The following is a 21,857-nucleotide window of genomic DNA, read 5'->3' as shown; positions in this document are numbered from 1 at the left end:
TATGTTGCCAGTCTTGTGTAATGACTAAAAACAAAAGCATCAGTTACACTTTACTTTGGACAAAAAGGTGCAATCAAAAATACTGACATAGATACAAGAAAAGAATCAAATTAAGTGTTTAATTACTGCAGTGGTCCTAAAGGAAAGAAGGTAAAATAAATGATAAGGTTGCAAACACTATCATGCCCCCCTTATTTTAATAAGGCAGTGACTTGATGACCTTGGACCAGGCACTTAATAAAATACGTTTGGTCCTCCTTGACATTTCTCGAGGCACATCACTTTGTAGAGGAACATTAAGGAAGAGACCCCAGGTGGATGCTACATGGTGAAGCATGGTAGGCCTATACTGCTAATGCAGGTAAAGCATGAATATGGGAGCAAGACAAAGTGCACTGTTTCTCTAATTTTTCATTTAATGCCTTCAAAGTCTACACCTAGCCTCAAATGTTTGGGTGTGCATCTTCATCTGCATTCCTTGAAGAAATAACACTCAAGTTACAAGATAACTGTAAACCTAATGACAATATAGCATTTTTATTTATCCACCCATCCATTAGCATTCATAAGAAATACTTATATCGAAAAGACAAGGATACTTTATGATCCTTCAGAGTCATTCAGTAGGTCATAGTAGCTTGTTCTGCATTATAAACACATTGGCTTAATGTACTAAATAAAGGAATGCAAGATAAATCATTTTCCTTCACATACATAAACAGTCCATAGTAACTATGTTACCTGACATATTACCCAATTAACACAATTCCATAAGATTTCTGCCCCCCAAAAATATTTGTTTATAGAGAGTTAGCAGTTGTATATGTTAGAATACATCCCCTGAACAACATAGTACACCTTTGTGACATTTTTTAGCATTTTGTAACATTTTTTAACAAAATGCCAGGGCTTTATGGTAAGCTATGTCTGTCTGGTGTTATCAGTCCCACTGGCTGTTGGAATTGTTAGTTGTGAGGATGGAAAACAGGTGACAATCTCCGTCGCGGTCCATTTCAACCTATGGAAATAGCTCTCTTATATCTATACTCTTACCGCTCACCACTGAGGAAACATGTGCCTCCAGGGCAGGACCACCACTTGGTCATATCCAAAAGATATTGTCATGTTGCCAGCAGCAAGGCTGGCAAAACAGGTGATGAAGGTGGTAAAGTCCTGCGTTTGTTTTGGTGGCATACGTCTGTGCTGCGTGTGCGCAAGTGTATTCATCTTAGTGGCAGTTTTGGCAGTTGGGGTGACACAGCTGATTATTGACTCGACATCTGCAGCCACCTGATGTGTCTCCGTGGCCCTTTGAGAAAGACAGACAAGTCAAATACACAGGCCTAAACACATTTAGCCGTTAGCCTTCTAACTAAACGGAAAACTCTGAACACGTGTGTGAATGTGTCTGTGTGTGTGTGTGTGTGTGTGTGAGAGAGTTTACATTTGGTCCCCAGCGAGCCTGTTTAGTGACCCAGCAGATCTCTGTCTTGCACATCAGACAGCGAATCCAATCGCAGCCATCTTTTTTCTGGACGATGACGTCGCAGCGAGGACAGTGCATAGCCTCCCCATTCTGCAGCAAGCCCTGATGTCAAATCCAGTAAAAAAAAATAATGTTAAGCTATAATGAAGTCATGGATTAAGCAACTGCCTAATCAGTCTTTGTTTACCACATACTGCACCATACAAAAAATGCAATAAAGCACCTAAAAATGTAAACCAAAGTTCACTATCAAGAACTGTTAGTTCTCGTCATTCATCAAAATGTGTTTTTGCTGATTAGTTGATACTTCATATTCAGCAATACATTATTTAGCGCTGATGCAAAATAAAATTTTACAGTGTTCACTGATAAATGTTGACAAATGCTTGTGCTGTATGACACTGTAATATAGTTGACTATGTTATTTGGACACATTTAGTATGTTTTTTCCCCCTCAAATTTGTTGTTACATCAACAAATACATCACAACCATGCTGGTTTAGTTTCTAAATGCATGCCACACCTATGTTTCTTCTCTTATTTATTCTCCTGCTTATCAGAAACTACTGTTCCTCTATGATAAAATGTATGCGACAGAAAACGACTTTTAAGTGACAATGCTGGAGCATAAGGGATGATCCGCATGCACTGAGAAAGAAATGTTATAAATTTTAGTTAACACAGGTCAAGCACAGTTACAAGCTTGTGCAGATATAGCAGCTGTATCTACAGCCCTTTTACATACAAGTGCACACATTTAGGTTTATGTCAAAATGTTCGACAAAAGTGAAATATCACTTTTAAAGCTTGGGCTACCTCCAGCATCTGCTTAGTCTGCTTGGCCGCCAGATCATTTTCTGCTCGGATGCGCAGGTCGTCCTGGTACTCCTTACAGTTCATGTCCTTATGGATGGCCTATACACACACACACAAACACACACAGACTGTGAACTTTCCCTCATGTTTGCTTACTCCTGTCCTCATAAAATACAAAGACACCAAATTTCCACCATTTTACACACAAAGCTACCTTGCAGAGAATGCAGTTGGTTTCGTTGCAGAGTTCACAGTGGAACTCGTTCACTTCATCTTCGTAGATGCACCAGCCTGCGCAGTTGGGGGTCTGGCAATGAAAGCTGTGCTCCGAGCGGCTTTCTGCGATGCTCAGGCGCAACTCCAGAAACTTCTGGTGCTCCTCTTCTGTTAGGAGCTGCACTCAGGTTCACACAATCGTAGACACACATGCAAAGAAGAAAGTGAGTGCTCACTCCCTCTCTCTACCCCTCTCTCGCTCTCCTCGAAATGTATAATCTGTATTTTTAGGAACTTTGTTGGGTGCATATCATGAATGCAAAATCTGCTCAAATATTTACATTATGATTAAAACCAGTGAGACATAAAATAGTGTCTCTTCCATGATTAGTTAAGCATTTTTTGTTGTTCATTTTAATAATCATTTTTACTGGAATTGTGATCATCAACTTTGCATCAATGATTGTATTTAGCTCATAAAACTATTTTGTGGCAGTGACATACGGAATATTTTGTTGTGTGGGTTTCCAAGTGGGACAAAAAGGAATGGTGCATTCGTGTGCAATCAGTAAATAGGAAAATCTGAAATTTCCTACTCTGTAACTAGTCAGACTTTTTTTTTATGCAAATAAGCATCATCCCTTTATGCAATGCCCATGTTTGATTATTATTTGTCTTCTAGATTTGATTTTTCAGCCAAATAGCACACAAATGCAGTGCAGATTGACAGCCAAACTTTGCTGATAGGAAGCTTTGATGTCCTAGCCTCCCACCTGCATGTGAACACACCAGAGACCATGTAGGCTTTTCAAATCAATGCAGGCAGTGTGCTAGATTACCACGCTATGGAAATTTAAAAGAATGGCTGCCCTAAAGGCAAGGAGAAATGTTCAAGTTCAAGTTTATTTAAAGCCCGATGTCACTGTTCATAGTCATAGTCGTTTACAACAAACAGCATGACACCCCCTTAGATCCTCCTAGCAGGCAAGAAATGTTTAGAGAAATGATCAGTAGTAATGTCAAGTCTGAACTACAGTTCAACAGTTCAATATCTGAACTGTGGCAAATGCAACATACAAAAACACTAGCATGATCCTTGAGGTCACATAGGCCAATAGAACAGTTTGCTTTGTATTTATTCTGTCCTAAACTGTCAAGGACACACAGACATGCAACTTCCCATTCATGAGTTTATTTTCACACACAGTGAGCAAGCACCCTGAAGAAGAGAGAGAGAACTGCCTGCAGCTGTAATTTTCTTAACAAGTTCCTTGTATAGTGTCTCCCAAACACTGAAATATTGTTTTTTTTGTTGTTGTTGTTGTTGTTGTTGTTCAGTTTGATAGCACCAATAAGTAGTATTGAGCCACTTTTTTCAAATTATTTTGCAAGAAATGGCCCAATACTAGCAGAGCCTGTGGGTTATATAGAAGCTAAAAAGCAATTTTGTTAGCTGTTACATTTTCAATAATCAGCGTCCAATGGGATTATTATTATTTTTTTTAAAACATGAGCAACTGCCTATAGTAGATTGTTGCTTTTTTAAGCCATGTTACACTCACAGCCTTGATCTCTCGGTCCTGTAGCGTGCTTTCACAGCTGTAGTCATTGTCCATGAATGGGCAAGACACTTCAGCATCCTGACTGTTCAATATGGTCTGCTTCAGACAATCCCTGAAATAAAACACACACACACACACACACACATACACACACACACACAGTAAAGGAAGGAAGTTTCATTAACACTCATTACCTTACAACACACTGCTGATTTTATAAGTATGGGACTTACAGTATAATGGACACTAAATTTTATAAAAACGGTTAATTCTGAGTTCAATTGTGAATTTACTTTTAATTCTTTCTGTCTGTCTGTTTTTTTTCTTTCTTTCTTTCTTTCTTTCTTTTTAACAAAAGGCCTAATTTTTTTTCATTTATACTATATGAAACATGCAACTGGGCTGGTTGTTCATACAACTATATCAATGTCAACAAAACTAGGAGTAAGAATTTAATCCCAAAAAACAGCCAATCTCTGTCACATTTAGTATCCACTGGCATGCATATGACCAGTGGAAAATTCTTATAACATTTTTAACACACAGATGATAGCCATGATGACACTATATGCCTGTGTCTGACCTGCAGAAGCTATGCAGACACTCTCTGAGCATGACACTCTCCCCTGGCTCCAAAGAACCGAAGCAGATGGGACAATCGATCTCTCCAGGGTTGGTGACGAGGCTGTGATCATCCGTCTCCAGCAGGGAAAGGAAGTTCTTCTCTCGCTCGTCCACCAGAGACTTCGTCAGAAAGAGAAGGAGCCACAGAAACATACAGGAAAGATAGAGGAGAAAGCAAGGGACAGAGGGAGAGAGAGAGCAGTAGTATCAGTGGTGTCATTGTCATAATCACCATCATCATCCCTGTGTGTTATCATAGCAATTTTGTTTTGCCATGAAATAGAATCTAACAGCTGAGGACGGGGACCATTATGATGGCTTTTTGTTTACTTACCAGGCCTAATTGTTCCCAGCAGAATCACCATGGTTACAGTTATCAGCCCTACTGTATGCTGTTGTTATGTTTACCTGCCCATACCGCCTTCAGTTACCACGAAAATGTCATGGTCCTGTAATATTAGTAGTATTGCTATCATTATCTGTTGGTGCTGCGTATTACCATCATCTTGGCTCCAAACTGCTCACTGTGTGGTGATTTTTAATACACAGGTTCATACAAAATGCAGGCCCCAACATAGGGGATTTTATATGATTTCTACGGTCTCCCTGTCCTCACAGTTTGAACAGCTCCCTTTGGACACGCACTTTTGGATGTCAAGAGCCATGAAAAATCTGTACAGAAAATCCTTTGTACCAAATGCAAATAGCTTTGATAATTCATAAGATCACACCCCTGACTGTTGATTGGTCACTGATGATTTTATGATTTAACATGATGGCAGAGTTCCTTATCTGTTTGTTTTATTTATTTTATTCATTTGAGTTGTATGGCTTGTTTGGTGGCCCTTGATGTATGTCTTTGATTGTTTTTGGGTGCCTGCTATTTGTATATGCCACATACCACAAAAGATAAATGTCAACTTGTGGGGAATAAAATGTTTATATTCTATTCCATTCCATTGCCCGCCCATGTTCTCAGCACTGTTACCTGTTCGTACTGCAACATGGCCAGCTCCTCCTGCTGCATGCGCACCATCTCTTCCTCATCTGGCTGGTAGATGTCAGGCACTTGGTAGTCCTCTGGTCGTTCCCCTCCACACATCTCACAGCCGGGACGCGTTGGCTTGTTCACATAAGTACAGTGGCTGCAGGCCCAACCCAGCTGTATAGGCGTGCACACACACACACACACACACAATGTGCCATATTCTTATACCCAGTGTTCATGTTATGAGCAATGTTACACTTAAGTATGATGCAACAGAGGTGAGTTTGCATTCTCACCTGAGGTTTGGGAGGGACAGCAGGTTTAGTGACAGTAGGTGTTCTGGGAGGAAGAGGAGGAGGAGTCTCTGGGGGAGGAGGCGTCTTCTCACCCACACCTGCCCCCGCACCTCTGGGCATGAGAGACATCGACTCCATGATGCCTGGAGAGCAGAGTACTATTAGGGCTGGGTGAAAAATCATTATTGTATTGAAGCTGAGACATGAGACTAGATAAAGTCTGGGATTTGGGATGTTGTCTCTTCTTGGTTTTAAAGGCTACATTAAAGTAAAGGGATATGTCCTGCTCTGTTATTTACCTCTACATGCTTGGTCATCATATCCTCATTACTAATGACTCTTTATCAAAAATCTCTTGTGTGTAAATGCCTTATGAAAGTACCAGTAGACATCCCTACAATATCATCACAATATTGATATTAGGGTATCTGGTCAAAGATATTGTGTCATGTGTAACTACAGTCCAGCTAAACAGAATACTAATTATTGATTTATGCTTGAAATCATTGCTAGCAATGTCAGAGAAGCATTTCTCCCTTTAGAGTCAGAGCTGCTGGTCTTAACTAATCTTTTTGATACTTTGCAAGTGTGCTGGTGCATGAGCGCATTTGTCGCCATGTGTGTACCTGTGTGTGTGATACTGACCCTCTAGGAGGTGTTGCTCCTGGTCCAGCTGATGCTGCTGCCGTGACAGATGAGCGGCATGGGCAGAAAGGATAAACAGGAACGCCTGGTCTCCGTTCTGACGGACACCGTGGCTGAACAGCGTCTCTTGGTCCCGTGCCAACCGCTTGCCGATCACCCAGCGCTGCAGCGAAGGATGGAACCCGTAGTCATGGTTGATCTGCACACATAAAATGAACACACATATCTTTATCTATCAAACCTTAAAAATAGTGAAGACATGCTGTATCAGCAGGACCCCAAAAAGAGACCTACTACCACATAACAAAACAAACACAATTTAAATTACAGAAGAATAATTTCTCAGTTTCCTCCACTGAGTGACCATGACTGTTATGTGTTTATTGTTATGCCATCTACAATGTGAGTGCTATTGTGCAGTACCTTGTCTTTGAGCTGTGCTATTGTCATGTTGGGAGAAACATCAACTGTCACTGGGATGTAGTTATCTGACTGAGCATCCTCCACTCCCACCTTCAGCCTACAAGGAAAGGAGAATAGAATAGAACAGAATAGAATAGAATAGAATAGAATAGAATAGAACAGGCAAGGTTTCAGCACTGATACTGTATTACTGGTCTTATCCACCATGCACTGTGCTGTTGCATAATGAGTATTATTTGAGGAGAGGAAAGCCGCACACTCCTAACTCTGTATCAGCAATTAATCAATATTTCAACACAGATTACTGCAGTTTCTTTGCTTTGTAACAGCCGTACAGTATGAATATGCATCCACCTTTGACCCATTTTATCCCTCGTCTCGTTCCTTCACGCAAACGCAGCTGCACACACACATTTCTGTTGTCCGCTTATAATTGATTATACCTGACATCCATTCCCAAAGCTCCAACTATAACACGATTCTAAATGAAATAGCCTATCCCTAGAAATAAACATTTTCCTTCAGAAACCAGCAAAACGGTCACCATAAATCATGATTTTTCATGGTGTCATATAATTGTGGAAACATTTAGCCACCAGAGGGAGGTTGTTATAGACACACACACACACACACACACACACACACACACATACACTCAGTGGCCTACCGTAAGGAGTCCTGAGGGTAGGCCTGACTCTGGACACTGACAGACACTGGGACACAGAGCTCTGACAGCCTCTGTGACAGCTTGACGGCCTCCTGTCCGTCCCCACCGCTGATGGCTTCACTCAGGCACTGAGCCAGTTTCTCTGCTGCACAAGGAACACTGGAGAGTCAGTATGCTCACATGACTTACCAACACACTGAGGAATGACTAACATGTCATTCCTTTTATTATATGCAGTCATCTGGTGGCACTGTTTTGTGGTGCTTTGTTGTCCCCACTTCTCTCTCTCTCTCTCTCTCTCTCTCTCTCTCTCTCACTTCCCCCCCACCCACCCCCCCTCCACTCTCTCACTCTCTCTCTCTCTCTCTCTCTCTCTCTAGAGTCACGGGGACAAAATCTATCTATTAAAATGAGGTGTAATATTTAGGGGTGGCGGGACGGTCCGGGACATGACAGTGCAGGCAATGGGAAGCCCCAAGTCACATTTGCTTGAATGATCACAAAATCGAAACTTATGAAGTCGCTCACCCTCCTTTAATCGGACTGCGACAGCAACTTCAGAAGCCATGACCAGACCTGAAATGACAGACAACAAAAAAACAAGTCGAGCACAAATCTCAATAGCGACAGAACACCGTAACGACCATACAGTTCAACATCCAACCTCTCCAATGCCTGTTTCACACAGCTCTGCCCGCGTTCAGCCGCCACAACCTCCTTCCTGGTCGATTTGGAGCAAAGAGCAGACCCACACTTGGCTACGCAGTCCAGTTTGACGAGAGAATATTAATGACAAGGCACTTTCCCCCCTTGTATCTGTTTTCTGCTTTAGCGCCTAGATTACTCTGACACACGGGCAGGTAAAACAGAAAGTGAAACTAACCTCAACTTCAGGAAGAGACTATTTACAGGATCCTTGGGACACCACATGCAGCCCCGCCCGCCGCGACATTTTCCAACTAACGAAACCTAGGAATACTGAATTAATTCATTCATTTTCCCAATCTCTTATCCCGATTAACTTATGTTGAATATTGACTTTTTAAAAAGTAGGCTAGGCCTGTTTCATGAGAACGTTTGTTGACTCTTACCTTGTGGCCACTTAATACAAACATAATCTTATCCTAAAGAGAAGTACATCTTAAATAGTGATACGCAAATGATCAGATATATGCCAGCCACACCACACTTTCATACTTAAGACCAGAATAGAATAGAATACAATAGTACAATAGAATAGAAAACAGTGTAGGTTAAAACGACTCCTAATATCCAGCAGATGGCAGTGTCGGTCAAAAGTAAGGAATGTTTAACAATGCTCAGAATTGCAATCAGTACTACAATAAATTGCAATCAGTATTTATTATTATTATTGTAATCAGTATTACAATAAATCAGACAAATACCGTCAGTTTTCGCCTTACCATATTTTACAGCTGAAGATTTGAGTGTAGGCCTAATAACGACAACGAAAACAACAACAAGAATAACTGAAGAAGAAGAACATAATTGTTTTACATATTTGATGATTTACTTGTGTTAATAAATAATCCTAAAATCAAAGCAATATGAACACACTATTCCAAGATTTAGACTAAGAATCATACAGGGATATTGTGTGATATTTGTACATCTACATCCTTTCAAAATTAGCCTACTTATAGGAAGGTGTGAGGTTGGCTACTTTAAGTCAAGGTAGATAAAATGCAGTGCCATGGCCTAAATGACATGTTAGGGCATTATTATAGTCCTACAGGTTATAGAACACAAGGTAAATTTTGATTAAGTTGACGCTCATTGTCACAGCATTGTATACGCCGCTGTGGTCCTTTCCTCCGCCGCTCTCATCCAAGTGCTGAGGGAGGACAAACGAGCCAATCAGAGCAGCCCGAGCAGGGGGGGAAGAAGGGGCTGGACAGCGCTGCTCTGCAAGCGGCGACACAAAGTTGCAGAGCATCTCAATCCCTGCCTTGACTTGACAGTGTTCACCCTGCAGTCTCTCTTTTAAACACTGCAACCTCTCACCGCCAACAGCCGGGGCGATCAGCGCGATCAAGGTGTGTCTCGACGCATTCAGAGATGCTGGCTTGTACGGAGATGATCACTATGTGCCTGCAGTCGGCCAAACAGAAGCACCTCCGGGCTCAGCAGCAACAGCAGCCGCGGCACGGCACCGGCCACGGGCTTCCCATCTTTCATGATGTGAGTGGATCAGACTTTTTCTCTTTGTCTTACATCATTAGAAAAGAAAAAAAAGTGGCAAGCCTGTCTGTCTTTCGATTATGTTGCAGTGAAAGGACTGATGGACAGACACAGTGTCCATCGTTTCAACTGTAAAACTCTTTAACTACATTAATTTCAACATCAAATTTCAGCCAGATCGACCATTATTAACCATTTGTATCAAAATGCATTGCAAAGGTAGCCTATAATAACAGAGTGTAACTTTGGACATGTTTACATAGTTCTTTCTAGGAAAATTCCACAAAAGTGAATGCCAAAAAATGCGTCAGCTACCCCAAAATGATAAGCCCATCTAAACCCACATCTTCCTTTACTCAGATATTTGATTTGAGATTTGATCATTTATTGAAAGACTCTGCTGGTTATCCATCTGAGTGTGTGTGTGTGTGTGTGTGTGTGTGTGTGTGTGTGTGTGTGTGTGTGTCAGTAGAGAGAAGAGCTACAGCTGCTGCCTCTGCATGATAAATTAAGCTCTCACAGCTGGACAGGTTTGGGGGCTGCAGGGGGTTCTCTCTTTCCCTTGTAAACACACACACACACACACACACATGCATACACACATGCCCACACAGGAAAACTGGGAAAAGTGGGATATGGGATAATCTTGTATTGAAACAGTCATACAAAACCTCCGATGGTTTCTTTTTTTATTCCAGTTTGTGTTTGTGCTATAGCCCTGCACTACAGTTTTTCCCTCAGCAACCCCTCTCTCTCTCTCTCTCTCTCTCTCTCTCTCTCTCTTTCTCACACACACACCTCCCCCATCCAGATGGATTGGCCTTGTATCAAATAACAACACCAGCATTATACCTTACCGCAAGGCGGCAATAGCTCTATTAAAACATTGCTAAGCACATTAAAAACTATCCGTCTACTAATTATCCATCCGTCAGACCATTTTGCCTTGTCCATCACCCTCCAGCTGGGTTAGTAGGCTAATGATGTGTCAAAAACGAGCTTTCTCCAACTGACTGTTTTCTGTCTGCGCTGTCACTAATGCACCATAGAGACAGAATTGTCCAATTAAGGATACAGTCTGCAGCAGAAATATCACTGTGTTGTTGCAGGTTGTCCCTGAATGAGATATAGGGTACTGTACCAGAGTGCCTCCAAATTTAGTCCTCAGCCTTGGTTTTGGCTGTTTTTGGAACATAAAGATACTGTGCACATGATGGTTTCCTGTTTCCTGTTTCCTGTATAAGTAATTGTTACTTAGAAGCTGAAACACAAGTTCATATTTTAGTCTAATTCAGTCCAGTGCCTTTATAGGTAGATGGAGATGTCCTATATACAGAAGGATTTTCCATACCTTTGTTGCAGCCATAATAAATACTCCAAAGCCCAAGGCGAGCTCACACTCGGTTGTGATCGTCTTGGTTGTGATTGCCTTCTTTGTTCATTTGTTTATTCCCATCTCAGTGTACCAGCACCGGTTTATTTTGAATAACAAGGCATTAATGTGTGACACCATCTCTCCCATCCATATGGTAAAAAGAGAAGGCGCTCCCACAGTTGCTGGAAATCTCATTCCTGCCTTGCATTTTTCTGTTTACAACAGCACAATGTTATCTGTGACAGAATTTTTCAAAAACTGAGTTCAACCCAAAGCTGGGCTGGGAGAGATTTCATTGGTTTTCCAGATTATTCTGCCAGAGCAGCTTACAGCTTTTGCCTTGAAAATTCAAATTTTGTATTCAGCAAGTAGCTGTATTACTGTATGCTGCCATGGTATACCTGAGTGAAACAGCCTGAGTAAAAAATATTTTTTTACAGCCGGTCAGCCAAAAGCCTAAAAAATTTGCTTTGCATCCAAAAAAAACTAAGCTTGCACTGTCAGAACAAATATTTTATGTCCCTGGAGTAGAAGTTTGAAAACTATTGATCAGTGATTGCTGGTTTTTGGAGAGTCTCCATTTTAACAACTGCCAGCAGAAGAACTTTAGCACAGCACATTGATTTTCAATAGTCTACCAGAGATCAGCAAACTACATTCAGCAGAATCACAAAAAGAAGTCAATATTAATTTGAGCAAAAAGTATCTTAGCTCGTTTTAATGTAATGAGACTGTCTATTCTAACATATCTGGCCATTTTCATGTAGAAATAGAACAATTTTGCAATTGGTCTGAATGTTGGAATGCAGCAGACATCAGCATAGTCTTACCATAACACATTAAGGTTGTCAACACATTAAACATAGCACTATTTTGAGTTTTTGTCACATTATAATAAACCAAGCCGTAATTAAAGTGTGACAGAGAAATGCAGAGATTGTAACAGCTTGTATTTCCAGAGTGAGAAACAAAACAATGCCTCAAAAAAATGTCCTGCTCAAAGGCCAGGGACAATTAATGTTGGTGGTGATGTTCGTAGGAGGTTTTATCAGCCTCATTGTTGTCTACCTTTTTTTTCACGCCTTTATCTTGTGTGTCCTGTGGTTGTGCATTACTCAGTCTTTCTTGATCACCAACAAACACTGTAATCTCTCTGTGATCATCCCTTGATTTGTCTATTTTTCTTTCCTGCGTCTACCTCCTCCCTCTCCCTGCCTGTATACATCTTTTCCCTCTCTCCTCTCCTCTCCTGTCTTGCTCCTGCACAGGAGAAGCATAAAGCAGGGGTGTAATCAAGGCAACACAGAACAACAGAAAATAATGTTGGACAAGCGGAAAATTGAAATCTCCACAGGAAATTAACAGCATTTGCATATTTGTGTAAAAACAAAGAAAAAAAAGTCACACTCCTTAATGGCAGATAAAGTGGAATAAATAAAGTATGATTATTGATGTATTTATGTAGCCACAGTTCCTCTTTCTCAGGAACACAATAACGATCCCTGTAGTGCGTAGTGTGTCAGTAGAGCCTCAGAGAACCCACTGTCTTAACACCTGCCATCGTGACATCAGAACAGCAGCTCTCTGGGAAGCATATCTGACCTTTTCTGGGGCTCGCTGTAAATGATGCATTATTGTCTCCTTACACCGAAGAGCCCGGAGAAACAGTGAAGCAGCCAAGCAGTTTAACACCACCTCCTCTTGATTGAATAAACTGCGAGGAAAATGGTGTTTAGAGTGTCTATGCCATAGGCTGAAAGATAGACTATTTATTAAGCCGGAATATGAAGGAGTCATATGTCTATGCCTAAAGCAGGTGTGCTACTTACAAGCAGGATTTCAGATTTGTGTGTGAAATCAAGAGGGTCGATGGGTATCTGATCACCGTGCTGTAAACAGTAAGCGGGGTTTTGGCTTTAACCACATAACACATAATTTGCAGCTTACCAATTGTCTCCTAGCCTAGACCAAAATAGAACAATGAGTGTGTTGTGGAGTGGCTACAGATGACCAAGCTCTTGTATTAGTCATGACTGAGACTGCAGAGAGACAGACATTGATAGACAGGGGGCAGAATGGAGACCTTGAGCTTGTTGACATATGGAAAATGATGGTGAGGGCAGCTTCTGCTGATATTAATAACCTGTAGGTCAGAACTGATGAGCATGTCAGGCCTGACCTCTCTAACAATGAAGAGGATTGATTGAAGGTGGACTAGCTGGAATAGAATAGAACAGAATAGAATAGAATAGAATAGAATAGAATAGAATAGAATAGAATAGAATAGAATCTATTACCTGCAGCATTGTCTGATTATCACCCGCTTCTTTGTGTTGTCCAATTTGATGTTAGGTTTAATTTATTCTGAGGGAAAATGCTTTATTTTCTGGCTCTAGTGGGTAATTGCACTGCATGCATTATAGGGATTGAACAAAATTTGGCCAGAAATTAGTGCCAGTAGAGCTGCTGTTATGAATTGCAAAAATCCGGATTGGCCATGCGCTCATTGATTTGCTGATTTCAGTTCTTGAATAGAAAAATGGAATTACTTTTTGTGCTTTCATTATTTTTCTGTTTGAATTCAGTTTGAAACTGAATGTCATAATTATTGAATTTTACTTTTTGGTGTATTTTCATATGGCTTAGAGCCTTAGACGCTGGCCGTGTCTAAGACTCTAAGCAACAGTGGGTTATCACTCTTTTCTCAACCAACCACAAGTTTTGTGGCAAAGTGTCTTATTCATCATTGGAATCATGGAATATGGGAGCATCATGAGGCAGCAGTGACTGTACCGCTGAGGAGCCTCGTACATGTGAAATGGCAAACATTCCTCAGCCAGTAAATGACCATGCAGAACAACCATCACAACCAGTCACTCCCATGAGACGACTTTCCACAGATCCAACATGTTTAGTGGGTGGCAGCAGACCCTGAAGGTTGAAAGCCATCCTCTGGCTTTCTCCAAATGTAAATCAGTAGGATTGTAGGGTGAAAAAAGGGTGAAAGGTAACTCATGAGACTATTTTAGTTTTCTCCATTGTTTACCAGTGCCGGTTTTGTGCTCATATGCATAATTGTATGTTGGCTGTGGTGACAAGAGCGGTTTATGTGTTAAATGAACGGTAAAAACATCTTTGTGATGACACAACACTCTCACAGAGGGATTAATTAAATTTTGTGGTAATTGTTGAGGGTGTAGTTTTGTGGCATTTTAGCAGCTATCTATTAATTTCCTGTTTAAATCTGTTGGCAAATTTCAACTCGGGACTACTGCCATGATTTTCAAGACTGTTCCTCTTGCTACAGAGAATACAATTTTGCAGTTTTGTGATGCGCTGCTGATGCACCTGTGATGTAGGCAACGCTTTGGCCTTATGCGACTACAGAGAGGTGATTTTCACACCTATGTCGAAGCTGATATATACCACTAATTGGCATTCAACATAAAAAGACTGACCCAGGTGGTTGCTTTTGTAATTGTGATTGAGTTGCTTCCGATTTGTGGTCTTTGTTATTTGTCCACCCCCTGGATTCACACAAAATGCACTATTAATGATGAAACCTTCTGCATTTCTTATAGCAGTAATTAGGAGAATTTTCAAGTGACTGTCTTTTTGATTTATTGCTACGACTCCTAATTATTTGCACCTGCTTACTGCCTTGAGAAAACCCTTTGATGCTTGGCAGGAAGCAATAACCACGTCTCCTCCCTCTTCTTTCTTCTTACAGATTTTTCGCCGAGCAGACAAAAACGGTGAGTAAACAGTAACAACATACTGTAACACATTTGGCAATGATTAATTTGTCACAATGCGCGCTTGTCGTTTCCCTACGTCTTTCCTGTTGTCACTCTGTCCCAGGCAAACTGGGCAGAGCGATAAGGGATTTGCATGAATGGCTCTTGGAGTGACGCTCCTTTTCTCTCTTCATGCTCCAACAAGTTTCTCCGCCCAATTAAAATTGGATGCCTTGTTGCTGCATTATAGTCGTGACGGGGAGAATTTGTCACACAAAATAATGCACCTCTCTGTCAGTTGAGACACAGATGACTGGGTGCAGTTACAAATGAATATGAATCATGTTTATGTGGGCTGAGGCAAGCTAGGCTAGCAACACTAATAAGTTTGCTTTATTACCAAGTTTGCACAAGATAACCGTCTTTTTTTTTTCTTTTTTTTTTGAGGAATTTGATTTGCAAATGTTTCTCATACACATGCACACGTGTGCACACATCTCACACGTGCCCTCACTCACTCATCCATATGCACACATGCATTTCATACATTTTACCTATGAGTCTAAGTTTCTGTATGCTGTTCAGAATGCCACAGGGCAGATAAGGGTTGAATGCTCTGCTAATGAATACCTCGGCTGTGTTTGCTCTAAGCTTTGGGGATAAAATGGAGTTTGTACTGTGCCTGTCTCACCTTCCGATATTCCTGCCATCCTGCTATCCTAAAAGAAAAAGTTGCTCTTACCCTGTTAGATCTCAGCAATCTGTGATATTTAATGTATTTCAGGAGAGACTTTTTGGGTGGGTGGGGGGGTTGGTTGCTGTAATTTATCTTTGTGTTGTGTCCACTTTCCCTCAACCTGTCTCCTCTATTTCTACTTAGTGATTTCCCAAATTTCCCAGAATGCCTTTCAGCAACCCCTAGAGAATGTTCCTTAAATTACTTTGTTCAGCTGTGGACTCTCTGTGTAGCTACTGCAGAGAGAGCAGTACTGATAGTAAGAGCAAGACAGTGACTTTTTCCAGGCAGGAAAAATTAGGTGCTATGTCCCTTACTCAAAACTGATCGCATTGCTCCGTGCATCCTGATGAAGCTATATAGCTGAGATGCGGCGCAATAAATGAAAGTCACAGCAAGCAGAAAGCAGTATGTGTCTCTTGCAGTTGTACAAGTTTATTTCCCAACATTCAGCACCTTGGGTGTTTGTTCTACCATTCTTTGATTCTTACTCAAAACATGTCTTGGTCTTTTCAGCCTCCTGTCAGCGGAGGAATTGTTATCTCTTTCTGTTCCGAGGTGGTTTTCTCCCTGTATGATTGTTGTACATCGGTGCAAAATGGCAAGTTTAGAAAAAAGCAGGTAATCTTTGATTCTGTGGGGCTGGCACCAAAATCTGATGTTTACTGTTGGTGTTTTTCAACTGTGGAAATTGTTTCTGCTAGTGAGCACTACTGTAGCTGCACTGAAAATATCTCAGCTTGATGTCCTGTCATATACATTTGGCCAGTTATCCACAAGAGTAAGAAAAATATACCATCAAACAACAACTGGGCCCTGAAATCCCTGTTGCTGTTCCTAGTAGGGTTATTTCTTCCTTTTCAAAGCACTAAGTGTAACATGTTAACATCATTAAACGATCGCTACATTAATTTGGAGACATCAGTATTAAGACCAAAAACAAACAAGACCATTGCTAGGAATATTGGAAGTCTCTACCTGTCTCTCCACTGCATTTTACATTGTGTGCCACAGGGATTGATTTTTCTTCTGTATAACTTTATGGAACCAAGGAGAGATTGCTTTATGGCACTGTAGAGGGAGATGGCCATAGTTCGTTCTACACAAATGGAGCTCAAACTTTCAGAGCTTCTCACAATGGCAAATAGTGAAAGGCCAATGAAAAATCTCTTCCGACATGTTTATCAGGCTAAAGTGAAAACAAACTCCCACAGAGCAATGTCAGGCAGCAGCAGGGCAACATCCTGTTCGTAACAAGAAGCAGCAGCAAGGGGTCAAGAAATGCCAACTCAAACAATACTGAGTCAACCCCTTTGTCTCAAACATGGTCTCCTCTGCTTATTGTAAGTATACCAAGTTATCACAATGAATGTTCATAGCATATTGATGTTTAAAAATGCTACACATAACTGATCATTGTATTGATTGGTGAGTCACAGTGTTACAATCAAAGGAGGTTTAACAGAACAAATGAGCTGGCTGCTGATGGTAGGAAAACTATGAAGGCTTTTCTCTTGCCACAGTGCACTTAAGGTGCCCCTATACAGAAAATCCTTATAAATTTCATCTTGTGAATGTCAGGTCTGCCAGACACGGCTCTATTTATGAAAGCCATATTGCTTTACCCTTATACATGGCGTATTATGCCCCTTTTCTTCATAAATTCATGTCCTTCTTGCCTTTGTTGGTGCTGTGGTTGAAATTGCAATGGAAAGAAAACTATCAGTCCCTCTCTAATCAGATACTAAAATGAAAAGGTGTCAAAGCAAATCAAGCAAGAGACATCATTGGACATCAGTGGGACATTGTAGCACTTACATGGGTCATAATCAGCATGCCACCAAACAGCAATTGCCTCAACCATTAACCTTCAATGAGACAAGTCTTACTGGACATAAAATGTGTGCTGTTTCCAGCCAAATACAGTATATGTACTGTCAAACCTTGATTTTACGGTGATGAGCTCTTCTGATAGTCATAAATAAAAACAATAGTGGAGAAGGAATGAGAGAAAGGGAAGTGGAGGGTGGGAGGACAGCGTCAAGTCAATATTGTAGCGTGAAAAGAAAATAAAAGCTAGAAAATATGTGCTTCATTTCTTTCTCATCCTCCTTTATACGGCTTTTTTATTTGTACAGTAACCCCACAGGGATTACCCACTGGGATTACTGAGAAAAACTGCAACAGCCTCAAACTGCTGCACGAGAACTGAGGGTTTCTCTCCTCATTTTGTGGTCAGTGGCCCACAGGAACTGTCCATTAAAGTGAAATGAACTAAAGTGCAGAGATTATTCTGACTCTAACCTTCATATAAAGCTCAGAAACCATTTGTCATAGAAGGTGTCAAATAAACTACCACCCTGCCACTACCAATGTGTTCTGTCTCTGTATCTGATTAAAGGCAGAAAGTGGAAAACGTGTTCCAGCACAGTGTGATCATCTTAAAGCAATCTGTCAAGAAAGACAGCAGCTGTTTAACTAGGCCTAAGCTCTGAGCCTATATACATAACGTAGCTTAGCTGATCTGAGACCAATTTGCCAATTAAACTATGGTGAAGTTCATACGGTTATGTAAGCTGACCAATTATCCAAGACATCTTTTCTGCATGGCTACTAGACAGTCTCTTACCATTAATTACAGTGTGAGCTCAGCTTACAAAACTTTAGGGAACACATTCCTAACACAGTCAAAACCACAGTTTGCACATTATTTTAACCCTTCGCTTCCTATTCTCTCTTTCACGGACAGTAGTTTGCAACTGATTCATCTCCTCAGTCTATTAGTGAACCCTACCTCTTGCCTGACATCTGCAGTGTGGGGGAAAACACCAGTAAGCTCCAGACTATTATTGAGGTGGAGATGCCAGAGGTAGGAGGATATGCAGTCTAAAAGCAGCATACGGGTCTATATTAGGACATGGAGGCTAAAAGGCTGCTGACAGTATAGACTTCCTCACAGATGGCCTTCTGAAACACATAGTAAGTGGAGCATACATACTAAGAATACCAGAATCAGTAATGGTCGGGCATACATTTGTGCCTGGTCTTGCATAAAGTGCCTAAAAACATCCCTTGAATATCCAAGACGCAACTCTTTTAGCAATGCTTGTTGTTTCTGAAGCTGTTATGTGTCCTTGGGAATTTATAAACCACTTAGGAGAGTGGAGATCCTCAGCAGCAAAGGGACTGACCTTTGGAGAGATAAGAGTGTGCCCTACTTTGTGCCCTACTTTGAAGTACTTCCTCACTCACTCATTTGGCTCTTGTTTACTCCGGTCCTGTGTGCGTCTAGTTTAGCATAGTCTGATATTTTTAAATTAAAGAAGAAAAGGCTTCGCCCCATATGTGCTGTCTGTGTTGCCCTGTGTTGAATATTAAGCATACTTCAGTAACAACACTTTATTTATTTATTTTTTAAAGAAATTTTCTCACCTTGAAATTTCACAAGTGAATTGAAGAGCAGCCTCACATATTGCTTTTGAGTCAGTCCTGGACTTATAACTACTTTCCCTCACGGTAAAAATGGAATTTCCTTTGCAGCAATGCATGAAGGCTTTAACTGTTTAAATGCTGGCTTACATTACTCAGTTTCAGTGGTCGGTGCCATTTTCTCTACTCTCCATAAAGCTGCGCTGATACTTATGTTCATCATGGTAGCTGCTAACTGTTCCAAGTGGACAAACTCCAGCAGGGAGATTCTGTGAGGTGATATTTTACCCACTGTTGTCATCTAGCAGATGGCATTGGTCAAGGTTCAGTAATCATGCAGAAGGAAGCCCATGGGCGCACAGGGCAGACAACATGATAAGATATTTTTAATCTAGGCATTTGTTTTTATTGCAGAGATTACACCTTTCCATACAATGTAAAACCATAAAACACTGAATAAATGCTGGTAAAAAAAAAAAAAAAAAAAAAAAATCTGAAAGAACATTTTGCTCTTCAGTGTAACCTTATGACACAAACAATAGCCTATAACCCTCACCCTATGACCCTAACTGCAGTTCAGCTCATGCCAAGATTTTTACACTACACATACACTACATTTTTACAATACATTTTCCCTGGAAAACTTAAACCACACCACAGTAAATGTCAAGTATTGATATGGGGACCACTTTGCAAATCTGAGCACTTTAGAGATGTGCTTACCTTGAAGCTATAGATAGTATCCGTGACTCTAGCACAAAAATGTCATTTTTTAGTCACATCCAACCCAGGCATTGAAGACATGAAGGGCTTGAGGCTCATGCCACATTCACGTCATATTGTATTTGCCATAAATACCAAGTGGAAACTGCCAACTGGGAAAATCTTCCATGTCAGTTGTAATTAGCTGTAATGCCAAGGGTAATTAGCTGTAATTACAAGTGATATTTCCTTCTTGAGATAATATTTTGGTGTCTTGCTGTGAACTTGACTGTGCCCAAGCAGGAAGAGAGGCACAGTAGGAGCTTTGTCAGTGACACTCAAAAGGTAGAGCAAAAGGCAGAGTACAATTTTGGTGTCAAGGTTATGGAAATTTGCACTTGCACTGCACACCTGTTCAGACCACATCAAAACGGGATGTAACTTAAATTGGAATTTCCCCTTGTGGGATTAATAAAGTGTACTTAAAACCACATGCTGCAGTTTCTGGCAGTATTGGCATGAAAAAGTCAGGCAGCTAGAGATAGAGAACAGTCTGGCCATCAGTATTGAGTATCTCCTCTTTCAAGAGGAATGATGTGTCGCATTATTGTGTAGGAGCTCTATGAGTTAACTGCAACATGCATATATATATATATATATATGTGTGTGTGTGTGTGTGTGTGTGTGTATGTATATATGTATATATATATAGATAGATAGATAGATAGATAGATATATAGATATACACACACACACACACACACACACACACACACACACACATACATACACATATGTATATACGTATATACGTATACACATATATGTATGTGTTTATATAAGAAACATGTTGCAATTGCACCTTTCTGTTTTACCTTGTCTTTAGTGACTACATGTATAACTCCATAAATATGTGCATTTTTTTATGACATATTTTTTACTATTAATGCCTTAGATCTCTAACAGAGAATTTTAAGTTGATGCAAATTTTTATTAAATATTAGGATGCTTTTTCTTGAGTGAGTTTTGAGTACATTGTCTGTGTGTGTGTGTGTGTGTGTGTGTGTGTGTGTATACATATATATATATATATATATATATATATATATATATATATATATATATATATATATATATATATATATGTATATATATATATATATATACATAGTAGTATATATATAGTAGAGGTGGAAGAACTGCATTTCCTAAAGTTTAGAGAAAGAGAGCCAGGATCCAGATCTACAGAAATGAAAAGGTCCTGACACAGCAGACAGAGCAACTCATTCTGAAAAAGGAATAGCTGGAGGAGAGGATGAGGGCAGAGAAAAAAACTCTATAAAAATTTTTGAAGGTCGTCTTTTTTGAAAGATGAGGCCTTGGTTAATGAAATGAGAAAAGACCGGTTGATGGAAAGACGTCGAATTAAGAGAGAAAGGTAGGCTTTTCAAAAGGTGTTGCTCCAAGGTGTTCCAGTTGGAGAGGGAAAAGGAAAGAGAGGCCTTCCATAAGGAAAATGAGGTACAATGAATGAAAAGGAAGACCTTTAACTTTGAGAATGAGAATATTCATAAGGAAAGGAGGACCTTCCAGAGAGAAAAGACAGAGATGGTCATCATGACAAAGGCAAGCAAGGGTACAGAACATGAGGACAAAGAGATGGTCGATGAAGCAGAAGGAAAACATGACCACATATACAGAAAAGGCATCTGTGATGAAATGAAAACTACTACTGGCCACCAAAGAACTGAACATCAAAGGCATAACAGGAGTTACCATCAACACATCAGCCAAGTCATCCTCCAGCCTCATCTCAATGTGGACCTGCAAGGCAGCGGTAACAAAGAAACAAAGAAAACTATTGCAACCACACACAGACAATGTACTCAAAACTCACCCAAGAAAAAGCATCCGAATATTTAATAAAAAAAAATTGCATCACCTTCAAATTCT

The 21,857-nt window shown here is 40.5% G+C and overlaps 2 protein-coding genes across 2 annotated transcripts in view; one reads left to right on the top strand and one right to left on the bottom strand.

Moving 5' to 3' along the window:
• Positions 1-195: 195 nt before the first annotated feature.
• On the bottom strand, positions 196-8,551 carry rbck1 (RanBP-type and C3HC4-type zinc finger containing 1). Its single transcript, XM_030050789.1, has 13 exons — positions 8,388-8,551; positions 8,252-8,299; positions 7,724-7,868; positions 7,057-7,153; positions 6,634-6,832; positions 5,989-6,131; positions 5,693-5,866; positions 4,664-4,824; positions 4,081-4,192; positions 2,517-2,696; positions 2,303-2,401; positions 1,445-1,588; positions 196-1,309 (listed from the first exon to the last, which is right to left on the bottom strand). The coding sequence occupies exons 2-13, from the start codon at positions 8,289-8,291 to the stop codon at positions 1,229-1,231; spliced, it is 1,575 nt and encodes a 524-aa protein (XP_029906649.1). The 5' UTR covers positions 8,292-8,299; positions 8,388-8,551; the 3' UTR covers positions 196-1,228.
• A 1,150-nt stretch (positions 8,552-9,701) lies between these two features.
• necab3 (N-terminal EF-hand calcium binding protein 3) overlaps positions 9,702-21,857 on the top strand; it is a 52,328-nt gene continuing 40,172 nt past the window's right edge. Inside the window, exons 1-2 of the mRNA XM_030051981.1 lie at positions 9,702-9,925; positions 15,031-15,055. Coding sequence (XP_029907841.1) covers positions 9,803-9,925; positions 15,031-15,055 — 148 coding nt within the window. The 5' untranslated portion in view covers positions 9,702-9,802. The remainder of the gene's footprint in view (positions 9,926-15,030; positions 15,056-21,857) is intronic.

Source organism: Myripristis murdjan, chromosome 5, assembly GCF_902150065.1.
Source record: "Myripristis murdjan chromosome 5, fMyrMur1.1, whole genome shotgun sequence".
NCBI lineage: Eukaryota > Metazoa > Chordata > Actinopteri > Holocentriformes > Holocentridae > Myripristis > Myripristis murdjan.
The sequence above is the reverse complement of the archived record's forward strand: the minus strand, read 5'-3'. Positions and strand labels throughout refer to the sequence as shown.